Here is a 25,338-nt window from a genome sequence, read left to right as displayed (position 1 = left end):
TATCATGTATGTCAGGCAGTAGGTAACCACACACCTTGAAGGTGGCCCTGCCACCTTATACCTCTCACTGACAGTATCTTGTATGTCCATCAGTAGGTAACTCCACACCATGAAGGTGGCCATGTCACCTTATACCTCTCACTGACTGCATCATGTATATCAGACTGTTAATAGCCACACACCATGAAGGTGTCCCTGTCACCTTATACCTCTCACTGACTGCTGACTGTATCATGTATGTCAGGCGGTAAGTAGCCACAAACCATGTAGGTGGCCCTGTAACTTTACCTACTGCCTGACATGCATGATACAGGCAGTGAGGGGTATATCACACACCATGAAGGTGGCCCTGTCACCTAAAACAATGGAATATGAACACCACATATTGCTGCCCACACCTCTACACAAAGATGCCAGCCCAGCATATGCAGAGGTTGCTAAAAATTGCTGCACAACCCTCCAAGAACTAGAAAGACAAGGTTTCAACAGAAATCACTTTGTATGTTAATGGGATGCTCTTTAATCAGTAAATAATGGTTACAACCCTAATGCACACAGTAATGAGTCACCAGGAAATAGATTGTAAACAGTCCAACACCCTAGGTCAGTGAGTACTATCAGGGATTTCCTGATAAATGCAGACTTGATTGTAGGCACATTTAGTTGTGTCACAAGTGCCAGCATCCACTATGTTATGAGGTCACTCCATTTCCTCACAGTAGACAGATATGAGTATGTCCTAGTAATAGTCTATGTAGTTGTAAATCATTCACTGAGCTCAGCCCTTACGAATATGGAGAGAGACATGCTGGACCTCACTATGCATGTGCCTATGCAGGAATGGCTATGATTCTGAGTAGAATGCTACCATCAACCAGAACAGTGTCTAAATGAAAGAAAAAAATATTGGCATTAACAAATGACTAAGTAGTTGGCATCATTCTAAGGGGGGTACAGTAAGTGTCAGCCTCATATGAGATGGTCGACAGCTGAAATTGCTTCATACAAGATGGCCTGCACTTGTTATTTCATGGCTGCTTCTTGCTGGCAATAGACAATGCCATTTTTATTTATAGTCCAGCTACTGGATATCCCAGTGTACAAGACACAATTACAGGATAATAAAACTGAGTTGTTCTTCTCAATGCCAGAAGTCACAATAAAAAATTATTGAAGCTGCCCTACAACTTGAACACATCGATGTCAGTGCCGTAATTGAGACTTGATATCATTACAAAGATTAAAACCAGAAAAACAGCCACCAGCCTACACAGGTTCCTGAGTTCCAGATAAGTCCAACAACAAATAATAATAAAAACACAAAATAACTCAAATACGTGCCAAGTTTCCAGTGTCAGTTGAAGTTTTAATATTAAAACATGAGCGCTTTTGCAAAAAAACCTGCTTTATCAAATGCTAATAATTGCAACTAAGAAATGCTTCTATTTATACAATCTCTAACAGATACAGAGTAAGCACATGATACAAATTAAGTAATACCAATTAACATCACATGATCTAACTTGAGCTCACTGGCTAACTAGATAAAATAAATGCACACAAACTTATACTGCTATATATAAAAAGCACTTAAGAAAGACATATAAAACACACATACATATTATATATATATATATAAAACAATTCTATAAATACAACCTTAAAAATATAACACTGATAAATAAATATATATATATATATATATATATATATATATATATATATATATATATATATATATATATATAAACAATATAGAACCATACTTCAGTGGTGAGACAGCTAAAAAAGAATTACTATCTAAACAAGGATCTGGATTTTAGTTTAGGTTTAATTGGCACATATTCAATTAGACCATGCCCCGAATCCCCCCTAAGTCTAATGATCCATCTGGACTCTAGCTGCTCCGTAATATTGTGTATGTCTCCCCTCCCCAATATTTTTAAAAATTCTACCTATGGCCATGAATTTAAAGGTGTGTCCAGAGTTAGTGCTGATAACATGCTTGGCCAAAGCACTGGTTTTATTTCTCTTACTAATGTAGTAAATATGTTCTCGAATCCTTTCTTTAAATGGTCTATCTGTTTTACCTATATAGAATTTTTTACATTCAATGCAATAGGCTACATAAACTATATGTTGGCCATCACAGGTGGCATGCACTTAAAAATGAAATACTTTGTTCTGATCCGGATGTTCAAAGCTAGCTGTACTATCAATATATTTACAGTAGTTGCATTTACCACATGGGTATATTCCAACTGCTCTATTTGAATGAGAAATACTTCTAGGATTGTGTAGCTACCTTTTAAGAGACTTTATATTCCTGAATAACAATTTAGGCTCAGCATCTGTTATTTCACGAATATCCTTACCTGTAGTTAGAATACCCCAATGCCTTCTCATTATATCCATGTATGAAGAAACATTGTCAGAATAATATAAAGGTACCTTTAGTTTCATGTTGGATACATTTCTGTAGGTCTGTTCACCTCTATGTTTATGTTTAGAAAAGTAAGGCTTAGGTACTGTTTCTCTTAATTCTGTCACCTCATTAACATTAATTTGGACATCTGCCTCGTTGTATCCTCCCTCTGTCAATTCTTGACTCAATACCTTAACCTGCTCCTGAAAATCTTCTTCACGTACATTAATTCGTGAAGCTCTGAACACCTGATTATGCATCACGTTCTTAAAAATATATGAAGGGTGCATACTATCATAGGAGAGCAGGTGGTTAACATGGCAGGGTTTCCTAAAAAGCTTAGTATAGATACTACCACTGCTATCAACTTTTACACACACATCCAAAATGTTAATACTCAGTTTGGAACATGTGGAGGTAAACTTCAAGAAAGTGGTACTTCTACTGATATAACTTTCAAAATCTTTAAATTGTAATTCAGTGTCTTCCCCATAGGACAAACAAGTCATCCACAAACATCCTATAAAAAAAGTACTTGGTCACCAAAAGGTCCTTGTAGAACATGTTCCAGTTCCCATACAACCATGACAGAGTTGGCGTAGCTATTGGCACAAGATGTGTCCATATCTACGCCAGTATGCTGCCAATAAACTTTACCATCGAATAGGAATACATTATTCTCCAGCACACACCTTAAAAGAGCACATATCTTGGCCAGCTCATCTTCACTAGTATCGCTGAACCTTCTTAAAAAACATTCAGTGCTCTCTACACCCCGATTATTGGGTATCACTGTAAAATAGTGATGTAACATCCAGTATTACCAATATCAAATGCTTTTTATTATTATTGTAAGTTTCCAGAAAAGCATGCAGATCACTTAAAAATGTTCAGTGTCCTTCAACACATGATTGATCTTATCTAGCATAGGTCTAAAAAATGTTTCCAGATAAACTGAAATAGATTCAGTACACCAGTTTCAGCCTAAAACAATGGGGCATAAGCATGGATTTATACTGTCTTTGTGTAATTTGGGGAGTCCCTGTATAATAGGTATGGTAGGATGCATTATTAAAGAGTAATCAAAAAGATTCCTATCTATTAAGTTTCTACTCAACAGTGCATTCAGAGTGTCACTAACATTCTTTATCATAAACCTAACACGACCATAATGAATCTTTGTGTAAAAAGCATCATCTGCCAACATAGTAAGCATTGCTTGTGTATACCATTCACTATCAAGCATGCTATAGGACCTCCCCTGTCTGCTGGTCCCACCACTGTTTCAGAATTAATCTGTAAAATTTTCAGCACTAAATATTCACCTTTGGTTAAGTTAAAACATTTCTTCTTTCTACTAGTTCTAACATTAGAAGCTTCAAAGGAATTTAATTTATAAATATCATCCAAGCATAATTTCTCAAAAACATTAATTAAAGAATTGTTGATTGGTGTAAAAGTACTCCATTCCCTAAAAATATAATTTTTATCAGAATTACTACTGTCAGCATTTTTATACACAAGTTTAAGCATTAGATTTCTAGCAAAAAGCTTGATGTCTACATTAACATGAATAAAGTCAGAGCACCTAATAGGAATAAATGATAATCCCTTATGAAGAAGTCCCAACTCATCTTCTGTAAGAGTATGTGTAGAAAGATTCCAAACTAAGCTTTTTTACAGTTGTGAATGCCTTCTAGATGCTCATGGGGCTCATTGCATTTCCCTCTAACTTCCTCTTCTGCCTGCTGCGGCTGGGACCTCATGGGCATTCGTGCTGCTGAAATGTTTTCAATTCCCTCATAGGTAAAGGGAATAACAATCTCTGATGGGCCAAATGAGAAGAAGAATCTGCTCCACAAATTGGAGTAGTGCTGGAGACACTGTTGATAGCAGGGTAACTATGCACTTGGGCTGTCACTTGATAATTTTCCTTCTAGATCCAAGATCCCTGGTCGATTCTTCTGCACTGGCCCCAGAAGCTGATGTCATCACATCACTCAATGGAGGAGCTGTCAATTCATTCATAGAGACAGAAATCGGGGTGGGAATAGTGGAAGCAGCTGTTGCATTCAAACTGGATCCCGCCCTAATGCTTTCATTATATCTTGGCCAGGTAAATACATTGCCAGATTGAAAATCCTGGCAATCCCTGGATATTTTCATCATTTTCTGCTTGATAAGTTTCCTTTCATATACAGAGAGTCCAGGACATCAATTATATACTTGTCTAGTAACCCTTTACCAAATTGACTCAAAAGGTCATCATGCTGTCGTTTAATAGACACCAGCAGCACTTTAATTTCCTTTTTCTGCTGAGGCTACTAAAAGTTTCAAATAGCCCATACTGGCATTAAGACTGATTTTCTGCCATTCAGTAAGTAATTCACGATCACAGTCTACGTATGAGGGCATTTTAAGAATGTGCAACCCCCTTGGGACCAAGCCTTCCCTTAAACAAACCTCCAAATGATATTTCTGATATTGCTGCTGTTATAATTTAAAATGTTATTTCTCAACAGCATGCAGCTTGTTCTTCAAAGCTACAATATCTACTTCCAAAACTTCATTGTTAGCAGTATCAGGTATGCAGTCAATAAGTGGGTTGGCATTATTCTCAATAACCTCAAGTAGTTTGTTGAAGTTCTTAATTTTACCTTGTTGGGAACCCACAGGGGTATAGTCTAGCCCAGTGATATCACAGCCCTTAGCCATGCTCCTGGAAGGTATGGTGGTAAAAGAAACAATGAGTAAAACCACAAAACAGCCTCCAGTCCTCACAGGTTCCTGAGTTCTAGATAAGTTCAAGAACAAATAATAAAAACACAAAATAGCTCAGATACGGCCCAGGTTTCCAGTGTCAGTTGAAGTTTTAATATTAAAACATAAGCACTTTCCCATGAAAACCTGCTTCATCATATGCTAATAATTGCAACTAAGAAATGTTTCTATTTATACAACCTCTAACAGATACAAAGCAATCAATCCTTCTTTACCTGGGTTTAGAGCTTTCCATACATACAGGCCCCTGGGAAACTGCATGAGTGTTTACACAATTATAAGCAACCATATTACCTCTAGGCAGATTCCACAAGACCAATGAACTGAGCTTCTTGAACTCCAGTATACCATAAACAAAATAAATTATCAGTTTATAGTCTGTTTAATTTCATCAAATATTAATTATTTCTAATATTATGATGAGAGTGGGCTGTATACCTAAGTCCAGACATAATTACAATTGATGAAATCAGTTGTACCTCAGTCTTTGATTGCCAAGAATGCTGTTCTCATCACCTGCAGTGTACACAGAACTGACTACTCTTGTAGTCCATATGGGAGTGCTAGTTTTGCTAGCATAGTGGTTTGCATTGTTGCCTCACAGCAATAGGTTCTATGATTCGATTCTCAGCTGGGGTGCCTTCTGTGTGGAGTCTGCATGTCCTCCCTACATTCATGTGGGTTTCCTCCAGGTGCTCCTGTTTCCCCCCAAATTACAAAGACATGCATCTGGAGTGTTTCCCCTGGGCCACCACTGAAAATGGATTCATTTCAAGTCAGACTTTCCCAGTAAATAAATGTTAAATAGATTAAATAATTTAAATATGTTTGGGAAATTCTTTTTCTTAGTCCAGTTGTCCCAGATCTTCAGCAATCTTTTAATAGGAGATCATGTCTACTTAATTTAGTTAACTTGACGAGGTTGCATGTGAAGTAAATAGTTTTCATATGGTCAGTACAGCCTATATGAATGTGGCCAAGTCATTGGACAGTATCACCCATGCTGGCATTGTAACAAGATGTAGACCCTTATATTGTAAGTGTACAGCAATCTCACACAAGGATAGAACCCATGAAGTTAATGTGACAGGTGCTTCCTCAGAAAGTAAGAAAATAACTAGTGGTTTACCTCAGGGATCAGTGCTGGGATCCCTCTTTTTGGCACATATATTCCGATCTTGCAACTATAAATTTAGAGCCATGTCTAATTTTACCAATGACTATAAGATGAGTGTCACTAACCAATCCCCCCAGCCAAGGAATACTTAGAGCAAGAATTCATCTTTACAAAACAGTGGTGTACTGAAAAAGGTCTAAAATTAATGCAAAAAATGTGCAGTATTGTCACATTTGGTAAATTAATGTTAATAATAAAAGCCAGTCAAAACCAACAAAAACACTTTATTAAATAAATAAAACATTCAGTAAGCACTTTTGTCTCTTTCATTACACTGAGACTTATTCAGACTGAAAGTAATTAATCCATGACTCATACTTATATAACAAATAGTCACATGACCATAATTAATTAATGCTTTAACCCATTTCATTTCAAATACATAATAAAATTCTCACAATTATTCAGAACTTAGGGATAGCAACAATTTAATCTTACTTGCCATGAGTATTCTAACCATCCCAGTTCCTCTTCTGCATTTAACAAGCTTTCAGCATTTCTTATTCCATCTAACACCAACAACTTAAAATCAACTTTACACATACCGTTTTTAAAATATCTAGTCAAAGCATTATTGTCATCACCTCTATGAACAGCATATTTATGTTCATAAATTCTTTTATACATCTCACAAGAAGTCCTACCTATATAAAAAGCCAAACATGAGAGACAAAAAAAAAAGTAAACCACAAATTTGGACTTACATGTAAACAAACCATTCACACTAATCCTATTATTATTAATAACATGATCTTGGGCTTCAGTGTATAAATAATTACACAAATTACAACTTATGCACTTCACCATTCCCCTTTTTTCACTCTTACTTCTAGGTATGTTTAATCTAGTTTGAAAATAATTTTTAAAACTCATCCACTTTTTGTGTGAGTAATGGGTGCTCCCCTTTGACCTTTAAGATTACAGTATTGCCAACAAAAATTTTCCAGTTATTATTAATAATATTTTTAATAGATGCTGAATCAACACTATTCTGAATAAGCATCCTCGTTTTACAATCCCTTTCTCTACATTTGTTTACATCTGATTTTATTTCTTTTCTATATGTGGTTATATTACAAAAAATATCAAGCACTAATTCTTTAGGATATTCCCTATTTATTAATTTGCCCCAAAAGCTTAATCCCTCTTCAAGAAAATCCTCATCTCTCACTGTTAAGTTGTTGACTCTTAATAGTTGACCATTGCAATATTTTCTTTCATCTTTTTAGGATGCATACTATTATAGTACAAGTAAGCATTATTATGCTGCACTTTCTTTGTATAAATCTTAGTAATTAACTTACCATCAGCCTTAGAAACAGTGACATGTAAAAAACTGATACTGACAACTATATTTACAAGTAAATTTAAAAATATAAACATACTTTATGTATGTTACAAACTCCTTCAGAGACTGTTCACACCCCCTCCTAATTAAACACATGTCATTAATAAAATGAAAAAAATGTAGTAACATTTGTCATAAAATTACTCTCTAAGATGTTAGTAGTCTCCCACCCATGCATAAATAAATTAACATAACTGAGGGTAATCGGTGCTGAGATGAAAGTGCTTACTGAAGGTTTTAGTTTATTTAATAAAGTGTTTTTGTTTTCTGACTGGCTTTTATTATTATTTTGATTTTCTTTTAGTTCAGTTTTTTGCTGTTTTGGTTTATTTAAACAACTTTAATATACCACTTGCAGTATAGCCACTACCCATTCCAAACAGGTATACTTGTCAGGGATCTTGGCACTTTGTTTCATAACTCTCTATCTTGATCACCATGTGGCATCAGTAGTCGGGAACTTTTTTTACCTATCTCAATTGATATTTAAAAGGTATTTAATCCAGGTCAAAAGAAGTCATGTCTCCACTATACTGAGCTTTGATTAGACCATTTATAGAGTATGATGCCCCCTTCAACATTGACATATTCAAACACATCACAACGCTAGAAAGACCCAGAAGTTCATAACAAGAAAAGATTAGTGGTCTAAAAACCCATGGCTAACAAGTCAGGCATAAAAGCCTATACCTATACTCAGTCTCTTTAATACAACTGCATGGCTATCTATGCCTTGCATTCTGTGCCACTATGGGCCCAACCTTTCTTGAATTCTTGCATTCCTACATGAAACACCAATCTCTTGTAGCACGTGACCATGCAGCCTCACATCAGTAAACATAAAACCAAAATGATCACGTAGTGTCTTGTATAAATAACGGGCATCCAAGTAAAAATTCAAACTCAGTTTCCAAACATATAAATTTGAAGCTTAATAGACATAAACTAAAAGTAAAACTGGTTAAGCGCTTTTGTCCCTAATAATCAGTAGGACTTCACCATATTCTCATATTTGAAACAGTTTAAATAGCTTGTTAAACAAATCACATGACAAAGTATCCAATGATAGTCACACCGTGTAGATAGTATTGATATATATTGAATTAATTTCTTTAAGAAAAAAATATATATATATAATATAAAAATATATGTAGAAAATACCATCAAGGGGTTGGTTTGTTAAAGGAATGAGTAAATAAATATATAAATCAAAATGTTTGCTTAAAAATTGTCTAAATATATTTAAAAAAATGCCTCATAATCTGGTAGCTTTAGTTTTGAGTATAGAGACAATCGAAACATTTTAATTTAAGCCCTGATTATTATATGCATTAAATCTGAGCTGCCAGATCATTTATCTGTGCTCATTTCTGGTTTCCCAAGAACCACTTCATTCATTGTGTGAGATCACTTCTAAAATGCCAATCTTAAATTTCCAATTTGTACATACGTGTGTGTGTTTTAATAAGGCATTGTTAGTGTTTTGCTTTAAAATAGCGTAAGAATGATCACAGCTTCTTTTCCTAAAATGTCATTCAGAGTTAACAATGTAATAATTGGAACATCCTTCACACAGTGCTAGATAAACCACTCCTTTGGAAGCACAGTTGCCATGTGCTAAGGTAATGTTGTAAGGAAACCCATCTAAGTGTGTACATTCTTTACACAGAATGTGTGAACATTGTCCACAACTACCACATGGTACCTGTGGGATGGATTTTTGGGGTGTTCTAATAAATGTTTAAAATTCTTGCCTGTCTTAAATACAAATCTAGATGTACCCCCTATCATATCATGCGTTTTGGCCCCAAAACTCGGACTGAACCACAAAAGGAGGGGGAGTATCCATATTTATCAAAGATACCCACACCTCCAGGTTAGTGGCGTCGCACGAAGCATCGGAGACCACCCATGTGCAACTAACAATGGGCAAAACCGCTTTTCAGTTTGTAGCATGTTACAGACCACCCTCTCAAAATCAGGAATCCCACTCGGCTTTCCAGAAAATACTGGAGAATATGAAGATCTCTCCAAACACCATTATATTGTGTGACTTCAACTACCTAAACATAGACTGGGAGCATTACTCAAGCCCCAACACCCTAGCCCAAAGGTTCATGGAATTTATAAACTCAAATGCTATGGAACAACTAGTAACCACTCCCACAAGAGGGGAAAACATACTTGACCTGATCATTACCAACACGGGGACTCTATGCTCCATACCAGAGGTATACCCCTCATTGGTGAGATCAGACCATAAATTAATCTCACTGGATATCCACATCCCGACCCCACCCCCAGCCCAGAAAACCAAAGTGAAAAACTTCTCAAAAGCGAACTTCACACTTCTCAAAACTGAGGTGGAATCCTTCAAGTCCCCCGGGCCAATGGAAACTACAGCCCAAACTGCAGAATCCTATATAAACACATTCTATGGACACCTCCAGGAATGCATGGATCATGCTATCCCAAACAAAACCAAAATTTTCCAAAGGCAGGCATCCAGTCTGGTGGACCCCAGCCATAAAAAAGCTGTACAACAGAAGGAGGAAGCTACTACATGATAGAGCAAAATCCCTAAAAGGGAAGGCATCTCTGATCAGTACTAGCAAAAAACTACGATCCCTCATAAAATCCTCCAAGGCCAGCTTCGAGAGAAAAATTGCACAGGACACTAAAGATAATCACAAGGCTTTTTTTGTTATGTTAGGAACCTGGGATGCAACTCCCAGATATGCTCATAGTTGATCCAAAATGTCAAAAAATACACTGAACCCTCAGACATTGCCAACATCCTGGCAGACAGGTTTAGTGCAAACTTCTCCCCCCCAAAAGTGCAAATATCTATCTCAGCAGAGTGCTGCCTCCCTAACATCTCAGATGTTCAGGTGAAAGCCGCCCTCTCCAAAGCAAAAAACACTGCATCAGTGGGACCAGACGGTGTCCTGGGTTGCATCCTACATGAACTCCAAGCAGAACTAAACCCTCACATAAAACTGCTGTACAATCTCAGCCTTACTACAGGATATGTACCCAAAGAATGGCGTACAGCAACAGTGGTCCCACTCCACAAAGGTGGTGCCTCTACGGACCCTGGAAACTATCGCCCCATAAGCCTGACTAGCCTAGTCTGCAAGGCTATGGAAAGGATCATCATGAAACTCATAAACAAAGACATTGGGGACCTACAGATACTAGATCCTACCCAATTCGGCTTTGTCAAGGGCAGATCCTGCCTCTTGAACCTGGTCAACTTCTTTGAAACAGTCACCAAGGCCATAGATGAAGGGAAGATAGTCCACACAGCCTACCTGGACCTCGCAAAAGCATTTGACACAATACCCCACTCAGGCATCATAGATAAGCTATCCAGCTTAAATATAAACCCCTATGTCACAAGATGGGTCACAAACTGGCTGAAAGACAGAACCCACAGAGTCAGAATTGCTGGAGCCATGTCAGACTCGAAACCAGTTACAAGTGGTGTCCCACAAGGCTCAGTCCTGGGACCTCTCTTGTTCGGTATATATTTTTCCGAGGTACAGACTAACACGGGAGGACTGTGGCTGACCAAGTTCGCAGATGACTGCAAACTGGGCACCATAATTGACTCTCCAGCTGACATGAGCATTCTTCAAAAAGGTCTCACAGAGATGGATAACTGGTGCCAGAGCCATGGCCTAAAGCTAAATGCCAAAAAGTGTATAGTCATACCCTCTGGCAAAAACAAAGTGCCCACAAATTACCACATAGGTGGTAACCCATTAAGTACGGAGGAAGTAATTAGGGACCTGGGAACCCAAGTTGATAGTAATCTCTCCTTCGACAACCACATTGCCAAAGTGGTTAAAAGGACCTTCTATATAGCCTACCTTATCATGAAAGGATTCACATCTAGATCAAGGGAGGTCATCATGCCCCTTTAGTCATCCCTCATCAGGCCCAAAATAGAATACAATGCCCCATTTGGGATGTACCTTACCCGACACCTGCAGCAACTAGAAAGCCCCCAAAGGTACCTCACAAAGAGGATCAAGGGACTCAAACAGATGCCATATGCTGCTCGGTTAAAGAAACTCCAGCTCTACTCAGTTACATACCGCCTATGCCTGACGTATAAAGCTATGTCCAACCCAGAATTAATGGACATGCTCCACCTCAAAAAATCCAAATCCCTTAGAGCCACGCAGTTGAGGGACTTGAACCTCAGCACAGAAATAAATAGGACATGCTGGAGGGACAGATTCATAACCCAGAGGCACCCCTCACTCTGGAATAGAATCCCAATCCATGTCAGGCAGAGCCGCTCACTGACTCTCTTCAAGAGGAATCTTGATGAGCGGATGGGGGATCATAGGTTTAACACAGGGATTACTTCTGTGTCACTACTAGACAGAGCCACAGTAAACTAACCTTAAAAAGGGCACAGTAAACTCAAAATCAAAGGGTGGCGAAAGCCAATCACATTCTGGCTAGGCGTATATATGCCCAGGAAAGATAGCCTAGTATGAACCTATAAAATCTTAAAAATTTCCTTTTTTTTTTTTTTTTTTTTTTTTGTTAGAATTTTCCAGTTATCCCTAACAGGTCTATATCACATGGTCAAAAGCTAATAATAGTGAATGGTCACAACTTCAAAAACACCGGAATTCAAAGTTGCAATTGTGGGTGGCTGTGCCCCCCACACCCTCCACTAAATATATATACCGACTCCGAGATCACACTACAGTGAGGAAAGGGCAAATACTCCTATCTACACTGTAGTGCGACCCCACAATAACAACTTTGAGTTCCAGTGTTTTCGAAGTTATGGTCATTTGCTATTATTAGCTTTCGACCATGTGATATAGACCCTTCCTAACAATATCATTCACCATTTTAGAGAAAAAATTGTTGTCCTCTATTCCTTACCCTAACTATTAATCATTTCATCTGAAACTTTTATTAAAAAATCTTGGGGGTGGTTTCTGTCTAAAAACATCTTAAAAACTTTCTCCACCTCTTGGAGAAAACCACTGTAATCAGAACACATTTTCCCAATTCTAACCAGTTGTCCCTTGAAAATATTTTTCTTAGAATTAATGGGCTGGCAACTAGAAAAAACTGAAGTAACTGTTTGAAAATGTGAGTTTCCTGTATGTCTTGGAAAAAAAACTTTTTTTTTAATGTTTTTGTAAATAGTCCACACACTCTTTAGAATGTTTAGGGGTAAAGGTTAAAAATGAGCCAGTTTGGTTACTATATGACACAAATTCATTGAAATGGGGGTTTTAAAATCCTTCCAAAGAATAAAAATATCATCCAAAAATGCAAAAACAAATGCCAGTGATGGCAGTAATCAGATCTGAAAATGGGCCCCTTTCCCAACTGTACATAACTAGATTAACAAAGGTGGAGGCACAACTTGCTCCCATTGCTACACCTTTCACCTGGCGAAAATATTCACCTTCAAAATAAATAAAATTATGAGTCAAACTCAAATCCATGACATCAACAATGAAGTTGGTCAATTGGTCATTAAGTCTGGTAAGCTCAACTAACACTGAATGGAATAATTCCAAACCTGTCAGATGAGGAATACATGTAAATAGTCCAGTAGATTGATTGTTGAAAAACCATGTGTAATTAAAATATTTTTGTTTAATTTTATGTAAAAATTCCTATGAATCTTTCAAAATGTTATCCGGATAGCTAATAGATCTTTTAAGGATACGGTCCACCAAAACTGCCACAGTGGGTAGGTTTTAGTAATCTGTGCAGCTACTACTAACCGATAAGGTGGTGATGTAATATCTTTGTGGACCTTGAGGATGCAAATTATAGTAGGGATAAGTGGCTTACTGTTCATTTAAAAAGAGAAAGTGTCAAGAGAAAGTAATTCTTGAGATGTCTTCCAAAAATATTTTCTTAGAAGCCAAATTAATCTCATTTATGAAAATAGCCTAATAATTGTTGGTGTCATGAAGTAAATCTGGTTAGTGTAGTCAGTTTTAACAATAACAATCCCCCCATCCTTACTGAGTCTCATAAACCTAATAGATGTATCATTTCTAAGTTGGTTAAGCAACAACCATTCCTCTTTAGTCAGGTTGTAAAGTGGGTGTAAATGCTTATGTTGAAGATTGTACAAATCCTTCTCACAAACTTTTTCAAAAGCAGCAAGTAATGGGTTGAGGAGGGATTGTGTGTACTTTTTTCTTATAATTAGCATATACTGCTTCATTGTTTGATTTTACTTCTACAGTATCATGTGTATTTAACTGAAAATGTAATTTCCTTGTAAACAGTTTCATTTCTATCATTACATCTAACAAATAATCCATGAACAAGGTACAAATTTGAACCCTTTGCTTAAAAGTCTAAAATGGATGGCAGAAATTTGTAAATTAGTATAATTGTATTTATTAAATCCTTGAAAAGTTGAAACAATCATTCAAGATGAACTTTTATTTTTGGATGTGCATTTGCAAATTCATTCCCAGTCTGTCTTGTCTTGGGGAGTGTGTCATAAGGATGTGATTCAGCAATGCACAAATGGTCTCTTGACATACATGAAGTACTTGTCTTGCAAATGCCCATAACCTACACCTGTAGTAACAGGTGAGTAGGCTATACCGTCTTTTTTATGTTAGTGCACTGATGACAGTTTTTCTGACTTAGCAGATATGTCAATAAGCAATGAGGATTTTAAGAAAGTACAGTGGGAGGATAATGTGTTAAGCAGGGTGAGAGAAAATTTAGCATAGTAGGAGGAAGAGAAACAGATGTGCATGTTAGTGCATCCTGTACTCATATTTTAAGCTGAAGAATTATTTGTTATAGAGGTGAACAAAGGCAAAGAAGAAATATTACATCGAAATTTGGTTCCAACGCATGTTATGAAACTGCACATAATATTTTGTCAGAAAACTAAAGGATGAACACACTCTAGGTTTTATTGGTCTGATGTAATAAAACATTGAGAACTTTGATGCAGCTTGCCCAGAATGTCAAAAGAAAGCACCACAGCCTGGGTTCAGATTGATACCTATATCAGTTCTGAAGTGCCATTAGACCAGATAAACATTAATCTTGTAGGTTCACTGTTAAAGTCTGTTAGTGTCTACCAGTAGATTCTAGTAAATACTGACTGTACACAGAGTTTTCTGGAGCAGTGTCCCCACAAAATTGCAATTGCTAAATCAATGGCCATGGAGCTAGTATTACTTTACTCCAGGGTAAGGATAGCCAAAGAAATACTTACAGACCAGGCAACTCCATTTATGTCCAGGGTAGTGCATGTCCAACTAAAAAGTTAAGAATTTCTGTGTGCCACCTAGATTAGTGGGTTGTTTTAATAAGCTTTTGGATCCTATTGTAAAGAAGCTCATAAAATACGATGGTAATAATTGGTATCAGTTACTTCTGTGCTTCCTTTTGGATGGAAGATGGGTGTCCCAAGCTTCAACAGGCTTTAATCCATTTGGGTTACGATATCTCCATGGTTTTCTGGATATAACATGGGAGAATTATTGAAAGAGACCCCCCCCATTTCATACTGCAATAACATACTTCACAGACTCGTATTCAGTAGCCTGTATGATGCCAAGAGCCAAGGGTTTAAGAAAGTATCCTTAGTTTTTATGATTAAAGTCTTTGATTTCTTTAGTAGGAAAGTGATTGCAGTTGTTCTGGCTGTGATAGCTTGAGTTTATATTCTGTTGTGGAAAGAGTTGTTCATTGCACCTGTCAATATACATGTCTATGGTTTAAAAGATTTAAAATAGGTGGGGGGGATGTGCTCCCCACACCCCCTTACTTTATATTCTAACTCCAGAATTGCACTACACTGGGAAAAAGGCCATATATTACTTTTGGCAAAATGAGTTTCGACCAAATCAGTTTTCAGTGAACTGAGCTTTCAAGCAAGTATGCTTAGTAAAGTGAATTTCGACCAATTTCTTCGAAAACATACTTCTTCAAAGAACATACAGCAGAGACCCACTTTAACAAAATTGCACTTAACTGAAAGTGCACTTTCGTGGAAATCATTTAATTAACCAAAGCATGGTGCAGTTGGAATAAGGAAACATATCCTTTTTCCCACTGTAGTGCGATCTCGTACATATAAATATATATATATATATATATATATATATATATATATATATATATATATATATATATATGGATCTACCTGACTACATCGAAACACCAAAAGAGTGAAAACAACTTCACCGACACCACATAATCGACAGTTCACAAACATGACACCTCATACACTCAACACATCATAACAACAAACAAAACAAATCCCCTCTCCAAAACCCACGCACACAACACAAGCACACCAAAATCCTTACAAACCAACACTAACCCATACATACACAACTATCTACAACCCTAACCCAAACCCTTACCCTAAGGTCCGTCACTATCGCACACTCACCTAACCTGCGCCCTAACCCTAACTCACTTAACCCGCCCCTAACCCAAAAACTATCACTAATGCACCCTTACCTAACCCACGCCCTAACCCTAACTCACTTATCCCACCCCTATCCCTACACACCGCCAACATCGCACACTTACCTTACTCGCACCCTTACCTAACCCGCGCCCTAACCATAACTCACTTATCCCACCCTTATCCCTACACACCGTCAACATCGCACACTTACCTTACTCACACCCTAACGTCCGTCACTACCGCATACTTACACATCCTTTCCCCATCTCAGTGTTCTCAGCATCGGTGTCTTCCTCCGTCGGTCTTCTGCCTTGTCGATCTTCTGGCGTCGGTGAAGTCATTTTCTCTCATCTGCAGTTTCGACGTAGTCAGGTAGATCTATATATATATATATATATATATATATCAGTGGCATGGGTGTGCGGGCAAAGCCCCCCACACTGAGGGATGCAGGGGGGCTTGACCCCCCGAACACACCTCCGCTAGTTATATATACTAACTCCAATATCGCACTACAGTGGGGAAAAGGATATATTTTCTTATCCCCACTGTACTGTGCTTCAGTTAACTTATTTCCGCAAAAGTGCACTTCTCTGCTTCAAAGAAGCATTTTCAAAGAACAAATATATATATATATATATATATATATATATATATATATATATATATATATATATATATATATATATATATATCTATATATATCTTTGGGTCTATATTACAATGTCGAACTCACAGGTGTTCAAATGATGTAATATCGAACCGTGAAATTCAAAACTCAATAATTATGAAAACACAGAACAGCGTTTTTTTTTTCCCAGGGAAAAAAAAATCGCTGTTATGTTACAAAAAAAAACTTACACTTTAAACTTAAAGTGGGGATTCGCCACCCACACTCTCCAAAGTGGGTCTGTGCCTCCCACACACCCCCTACTTAAATATACCAACTTTGAGATTGCACCAGGAACTACCAAAGCCCCAAAAACGGCCCACCGATTTTTTTCCCTGGGAACAAAAATAGGTGTGCCGTGGCTTCGCTGTTTTCGTATTTCAGACTTTTGGGTTTGATATTACAACGTTCGAACTCCTGTGAGTTTGACATTGTAATATAGACCCTATATATATATATATATATATATATATATATATATATATATATATATATTTTTTTTTTATATATATATATATATATATATAGATATATATAGGTTCATAGGTGTGCACTAGGCTAATGGCCCTGGGGCCTTTACAAGCCTAGCCCATAGGATTACCCTGGCATCATGCCACCTGACCTTAGTTCCTAGTGCGTCTGTCGAGTAAAGCCACTGGAGCGATCTCTGGGGTGAATTTTCTATTTCCCATCCACTCATCAAGATTTCTCTTGAAGAGGGTAAGAAGAGGGCAAGAGAGGTGCTCTGCTTGACATGTATGGGAAGTCTATTCCATGGCATGGGTAGTCTCTGGGTTATGAACCTTTCCCTCCAGCATGTTCTATAGATTGTGGTAATAAGGTTGAGGTCTCTGGAGCGTGTGGTGCAGAGGGATTGGGATTTCTTTAGCTGTAGCCTTTCTAACAGAGCTGGGTCAGATATGGCTTTGTAACTCAATCAGAGATCGCCTCTAAGTAGGCGATATGAGACAGAGAATAGTTGGAGTTTTTTTAGTTTGTCCATACAGGACAAATGTTTAAGGCTTAGGATTCTCTTTGTGAGGTACTTTTGGGGCCTCTCCAGTTGTTTCAGGTGTTTAGTGAGGTACATGCCAAATGGGGCATTGTACTCAATGATTGGCCTAATGGCTGAAGAGTGGAGGGAGACAATGACCTCTTTCTTCCTGGATGCAAAACCCTTAGTAATGAGATGTGCCGCATAGAAGGACTTTCTGACTACAGTGGCAATGTGGTGGTCAAAAGAGAGGTTGCTGTCAACCTGTTTTCCCAGATCTCTTATTACACCTTCTGTGTTCAGTGAACAATCATCGATATGGTAATTCAAGGGAACCAGGTTTTTCCCAAAGGGGATGACGACACATTTTTTAGCATTGAGCTTAAGGCCATGGCTCTGACACCAGTTGTTGGTCTCAGTGAGGCCTTTCTGTAGGATGTCAATTGAGGAGTTAATAATAGCTCCAAACTTGCAATCATCTGCAAGCTTTGTCAGCCAGAGTCCCTTTGTGTTGGCTTGGACTTCAGAGAAGTAGATACCAAACAGGAGAAGATCCAGTACCGAACCTGTGGGACTCCAGTCATGTCTGGACAGCAGTCTGACTTGGAGTCAGCTACTTTCACACTGTGGATTGTACCTGTGAGGCAGTTTGCAACCCACCTAGTGATATAGGGGTTGATGCCTAGCTTAGTGAGTTTTTCTATGATTCCTGAGTGGGGAATGGTATCAAAGGCCTTGGCCAGATCAAGGTAGGCTGTATGAACCACCTTGCCTTCTTCCACAGCTCTGGTGACTGACTCAAATAAGTCAATCAAGTTGAGCAGGCATGATCTACCCTTCACAAAACCCAACTGTGTGGGATCCAGAGTTTGGAGATTCCCTATGTCCTTGTTTATTAGGTCCATGATGATGCATTCCATAGCTTTGCATATCAGACTCATCAGGCTAATGGGGCAATAGTTCCCAGGGTCTGTAGTCACTCCTCCTTTGGGGAGAGTGATGACTGTAGCAGTGCACCATTCAGTAGGGACAAAGCCTGAGGTGAAGCTGTGATTGAACAGAGCACACAGGTGAGGTGCAAGTTCACTCTGTAGTTCCTGTAGAACACAGCCAGGGATGTTGTCAGGTCTCATAGAGGCTGTATTCTTGGTCTTGGACAGTGCTGTTTTAACCTGTGCAGCAGTAATACTGGGTGCCTGGCAATCTACTGGTATTGTGATTTGTCCTTTGTTGGTGGAGAGAGGGGTAAAGTTAACACTGAATCTGTCAGCCAGTATATTGGCAATATCTGTTGGCTCAGTATAGGAGGTACCATTGTGCAGTAGTTCAGAGCAAATCTGGGTACTGCCTTGGAGATTCTTTACATAACTATAGAAGACCTTGTGGTTGTCTTTACTATCTGCTGCAATTCTGTTTTCATAGCTAGCTTTAGAGGATTTGATGAGGGATCTCAACTTTTTGTTGATGTTGATAAGGGAGTTTTTACAGTCTTGGGACTTCACCTTATTCCACATCAGTTTCCTCCTTCTGTTGTAGTGTTTGTTTATGGCAGGGGACCACCAGATTGACTTCCTTTTTTTGGAGGAGAGCGTCTTGGTTCTGTTGGGTATTGTGAGATCTATGCAGTTGTGTACTTGTTCGTACAGTGCATTGGTGTATGATTCGGCAGTCATGCAACTGATCTCTGTTTGCATGGGCTCTGTTTTTAGGAGGCCAGTGTTAGCTTTGGAGATGTTTTTCATGGTGGTTACCTTTGCAAAGGGGGTGGGAGGGATGTGGATTTCTAAGGTGATTAGTTTGTGGTCTGATCTAACCAGGGAGGAGTTGACTATTGGTGTAGAGCAACAGTCGCCCATGTTAGTAATGACAAGGTCAAGGATGTTGCTACCTCTAGTAGGGGTAAGAACAAGCTTGTCCAGGGCATTGGAATTAATGAATTCCAGGAAATATTGGGCCAGTGTATTGGTACATGAGTAGTTTTCCCAGTTAATGGAGGGGTAATTGGAGTCGCCCAGTATGACACTGTTAGGTTGGGCCCTAATATTCTCCAGGGTGCTCAGGAGCGTGGAGTGTGAGTCTTGGGACATGGTTGAGGACCTATAGCAGGCTGCAACCTGAATCGCTATCTTACCCAATGTTAGCTGCACCTGAAGTATCTCAGATGCGTTATGAAGGGCTAGTAGTCTGGAGGTGTGTGCATCCTTTATGAATATGGAAACACCATCACCTTTGGAGCTTCGGTCCAAGTTCTGGGGCCAAAAGGTGTGGAATGAGTTATAGCCTAGTAGTGCAGGGGTGCTTTCTGCTGCCTTGAACCAGGAGTGCTTCGAGCGAGTGCATTTTGAGATTTAGACTTCTAGTGTCGAGCAGCATGACCCTCAAATTTCATTTGTTTACAGCTGTTACAGTGGTAATTTGGTCTTTGGAACACCGTCTAAAATATATATATATATATATATTTTATAGATATATATATATATATATATATATATATATATATATATATATATATATACATATATATATATATATATATATATATACATATATATGCATGCATGTGTGTGTGTGTGGGTGTGTGTGTGTGTAGATACACACACATAAATAATTCCAAAACCATGCTGCTTTACAAGCTTTTGAAATATTTTGTTTAAAGCTTACATAATGAGCAAATGCATTGACAAAGAGATACTAAATTTTGTTCATACATGCTATGTATTTATTTATGTTGTCATAATTGTCATAGCTATCTAGATATGTCAACATCCAAGCAACTCAGATGGTTACCAACCAAATTGCATGCATACCGTCAACAAAATTTTGTTGAAACACCTGTAAGCTTTCATATAATGCTTAGCAGTTCTAAGATATTGTAAAGTGTTTACAAAAATAGTAACATTAATATCTATTTATTGTGAATTATGAAATTGAGCCTAAGACTTAGAATCTAATGAATATGATCCCCGTGAAGATCAGTTTGAGTAGAGAGGTTTTCCATTTATACTTTCACAGTTCAGACAAATGTTCATAGCTTTAGAAGTTTGATATGAGTTTATCAAAAGGCTCAGAATGCACCCATTGAAAGTCAGAGTACAAACTTCTGTAGTTCCATTGAAGGGAATAAGTTAACTGGTTGCTTCATAGGAGAGCGTAGTCATCAGGAAAGGAGATTTACTGTGCGTCCTTTAACAGAATACTTCTTTTAACAGGAGACTTCCGTATGTACCTGAGATGAGTATACTTGTCACTATTTATGAAGTTATGTAATAATTACATGCCTAAAACTAAAGTAGCAAGATGCCATCTACAGGCCAGCATTGCATAATGAAATGTTCAGCATTTGCTCTGATTTAATAAGGACTGTTTTCCAAAAGTTATGCAAAATATATTTCCATATTAACAATAAAGGTGAAAGGAGTGTGGTGTTTACACTTACACCCACTGATTCCATATATGTTATTCAATGTATTTGTATAATATGCCATTTTTTTACTAAGGCACACAATTTTACCACTGTCATTTACCATCTGACAAATACAGGTCTGTACATTGATATCATTTTGAAACAGTATGAAAATATTGTTTGCATTGTTTGCATATATTGTGCAACAGCACACAACAGCAGTATGCTACCTTCTCTTCTTATATAATCATTAGAAAACACCTGAACAGATGAGCAATTCTCCAATTAAAATCATGAGTCTGTCCTGCACACTCTAACCCTTACTTTGAACAGGCCATTAGTAACTCTTGGCAAACAAGTGCTATTATATTTCATAAATTTGCAATAAACAATAATTACTAGACAGATATTTGATACAAACTTAAAAGTGCATAAGACACTGTAAAATGAGATAGCTTTATATTTTCTCCTTTATTAACTATCATAGTTTGAGATGTTGCTAATCTTATGAGGTGTTTTCATCAGATGATTTCAGAGAAAAAGCTACAAGAATGGGATGGTTTCCTGGCTTAAGACAGTTGGATGTAGGGGATATGGTCCCTGTATGTGAGGTTTGAGGGCTTTGCCACTACATTAAAATTTTGTACTAATATTCTGACTTTTTCATGTTGAAAAGGAATACTTCTCAGAGTGTTTGACACAGCTCCTCCCAGGCAGTTACTTGCATCTGCTTTATTTGTTAATCCTCCCTAAAATCATTTCAGCTTTTTTTTTTTTTTGGGGGGGGGGGTCAAGCAATGATAAACGTATTAGTGATTCACAGTAAAAATACTGACCTTATTGTGAAAGAAGCCATTCAGATATTGACTGCAATTGTTAGGTATTGTTAAACACTGAATAAATGCATGGGTTGCTGGTTGTTGATCCTTTATATTTGGTCAGTTGATGAAGTCACGTTCTGACAGCAGCTATTGTTCCTGTATGTTTCCTATTATATGACCAGCAGTGCACCTCCATTGCTGCTTATGAACATACATTTTAAATGTTAATAATCTAAAAGGTTAAATGTTACCAAGGTACCCAGACTTTCACTGCTACTAATCTAAATTAACTTGTATTATTCTAGCAGCAAGACCTGTGCATTCAGTTTAAAGGAAAAATATCAGGTATGTTTCATCAGCATAATGTCACTAAGCAATCAAGTACTTCTAAGCTTGAAAAACTGATCAGTGATTATTTTTCATCTAATTTTTAGGATAACATGCAGGAGGAAATTGCCTTTCAAGAAAAAGATACTTCTGAAAAAACAGTAACTGAAGAGTGTATTTCAACTGTTTATGACAATACATCATCACCAACACCTGCAGATGCTGATAATATACTTTATGCTGATCTAAACTCAGATGGGTTACAGCAAAAAGCAACATCACCTAACAAGGCCGCAGAATCCTACACTGAGTATGCTGAACTCCGTAAAAATTAACTAAGACTTTTAACGTGAAAAAAAATGTGAAAAATAAGAGGCCATGAACTAGAAGCAAATGCTTTTTTCACAGAGTATTTGATTCTGGAATGTTTATCCTTACAGATATCCAAATTAATGAATATGACTTAAAACCTTTAGGTAATCGAACTGCTCACACTTCATTGTTTTGGTCTCACAAGAGACTACTAAGTAACATCAACACTAAGAATTAAATAAATTGGTCATAATCTATATCTTGTCATATCATATATTTTTTTTCTCAAATAATTTTTATTTTCCAAATATATTTAACAAAACAATCATCAGTGAAAAGTATTAGAAGCCTTTATATACACTATGTACAATTGACCTGAACAAAAAATATGATATTCAATTAATAAAGTATAAAATTACACATTTAATTAGTTAGAGTTCAGTTTTAATGTCTCAATAAGAGCAATATTTTTTTCCCAGGATTGTTTATCCATGTTTTAGGAGAGATTCTCAGTTCTTTCACCTTAATTTCTAATGTCGCTGTTTAATCCATCAATCTCAAGAATTCTTCCAATGTAAGTTCTTGTGAAGACTTCCACTTTTTAGTTATACATTTCCTTGCCACAGCTAGTATGGACCAAAGTAGGTATAGATAATTTTTATTCCTTTCAGTAGTATCATTAACATTTAAGAGGACTAAAGATTTGGTTAAAATAAAGGTGTCTGTGAATATAGCTTGGAGAAAAATAGTAATTTCTTCCCAGAATGTTTTTATGTTAATACAATCAAAAATATATGAGAACAGTCAGCTTTTACAGGTTAAAGGACATCTCCAACAAATGGATTTATCAAGTAAATTAAATTTGGCTTGTTTATCAGGTGTAATAAATGCCCTGTGAATATATTTCCAGGCAAATATTTTCCATACTTGTAAATTAAATGTTAACTTAATAGAACATAAAAAATTTGTTTTGCTTTCAGTTGATAGATTGGTATGACATCCTTTAGCTATGAAATTCCAGTATCTTGTATTAGGGTTAGTTTTATATGTTACCAATATTTTGTATAATTTTGAAATTAGATTTGTTCAATTATATTTGTTATAAATAACTTCAACTATAAGACTTATCAATACTTTTTTATTGTTTGATATTCCTTGAAGGTGGAAACACCGAAGCGCTAGAAAGAAATAAAATAAATTTTGTTTTACGTAGTTGCCTTTTTGTTATCTATAGTCGGTGGTTAATTGGGTCAGAGTTGTATTGAATTTGGAAGGAAAAGTGGACTGTTTGTGTTTTACATATAAGACTTAGCAAATATGGACTAGTTTTATAAGGTGAATTAATAATTTTATAGTTAAGATCTTTGGCATATGATAATATGCTTTGAAGTGCCAACCAATCTACCGTTGAAATGTCATATATATTTTGAATTTGTTGAATGTCTAACACTACTTGATTCTTTATACAGCATTGCCAATAAGTGAAGATGTTCCCCTCCTATCTAGTTAGAATAACATTATGAATTTTGCTGAAGAAATTTTTTGTAGAGCTAAAGAGTATTATTAAGTCTTGTCAAATCTTAATATCCATGTTAGTATGTATAAATCTTCTGAATAAATTGTAAATATTGTGTATGTAATTTAAATTAGTTGGTTTTGTTATATTATATTAAATATTAACAGTCAATATATGTAACATCCTCTTATTTTGTTCTTCATATACCATTTTTAATTATTTTGTTTTCATTTAGGAAATAATAGTATGCAGTGTTTTCCATGTTGAAGAATAATTAGGATATATCCAATTAATGATAGTTCTTAGTATGGAAGCTTTTATGTATGATTCTGGATCTGGGAATTTAATTCCACCCATTTCCCAAGATCTACTATGATGTGTTTAAGCTAGTCTATTTCTTTTTGGATACCAAAGAAAGTTTAATAGAATTTTATTTATTTCAGAATTTTTTTGTTAGGGACTGTAGGAATAGCTTGTGCAACCTAATTTATTTTTGGAAGTATTGTCATTTTTATTTTTTGTAATCTGTCTTCAAATCTCAAAAACATTTTATTCCAGCTTACTATTAGCATTTTTATTTTATTAATTGTGTTGTTATAATTTATGTCTAATGTAGATTCCAATATATCATATAGTGTTATTCCTAAATATTTTATTGTGAGAACTTGTTTTCCTATTACAAAATTTGTTGTTTAAGTGAATTCTCTCTTTTTATTCAAATGTATATAATTAGATTTTCCCTTATTAAATCTAAGGCCAGATATATGATAAAATCTTTCCACTATTTCATATAGTTTTGTACTGATTTCTCCAAAACAGATAATGTAAGTAAATCATCATCAGCAAATAACATACTTTTTGAATTAAGTTGACTATATATATCTTTGCCTAATATTTTAGAATTGTGGCATACTGAGGCAAATAATTAAATTCCTAAGGCAAACAAAATGGGTGACATTGGACCTCCCTGTTTTGTGCCTTTGGTTATTTCAATAGCTTTCGAGGTAAATGGCCCAAGTTTTACATAAGCCAGATTGTTTTTATAAATATTCTTTATTAGTGTAATAAAATTAGAAGGAAATTCAAATAATTCCAAAGCCTTAAAAAGAAAG

General features: G+C 36.6%; 1 protein-coding gene across 1 annotated transcript in view; it reads left to right on the top strand.

Annotated features, from left to right (window-relative positions):
* The window catches only part of LOC122800200, a 137,099-nt gene extending 112,853 nt beyond the window's left edge, over window positions 1-24,246 (top strand). The window contains exons 5-6 of the mRNA XM_044069703.1: window positions 22,377-22,416; window positions 22,506-24,246. Coding sequence (XP_043925638.1) covers window positions 22,377-22,416; window positions 22,506-22,733 — 268 coding nt within the window. The 3' untranslated portion in view covers window positions 22,734-24,246. The remainder of the gene's footprint in view (window positions 1-22,376; window positions 22,417-22,505) is intronic.
* The last annotated feature ends 1,092 nt before the right edge of the window (window positions 24,247-25,338 follow it).

This window comes from Protopterus annectens, chromosome 4.part0 (assembly GCF_019279795.1).
Source record: "Protopterus annectens isolate FY-2018-M chromosome 4.part0, PAN1.0, whole genome shotgun sequence".
Lineage (NCBI taxonomy): Eukaryota > Metazoa > Chordata > Ceratodontiformes > Protopteridae > Protopterus > Protopterus annectens.
Note: the sequence above shows the minus strand (reverse complement) of the source record. Positions and strands in the feature narration are given on the sequence as shown.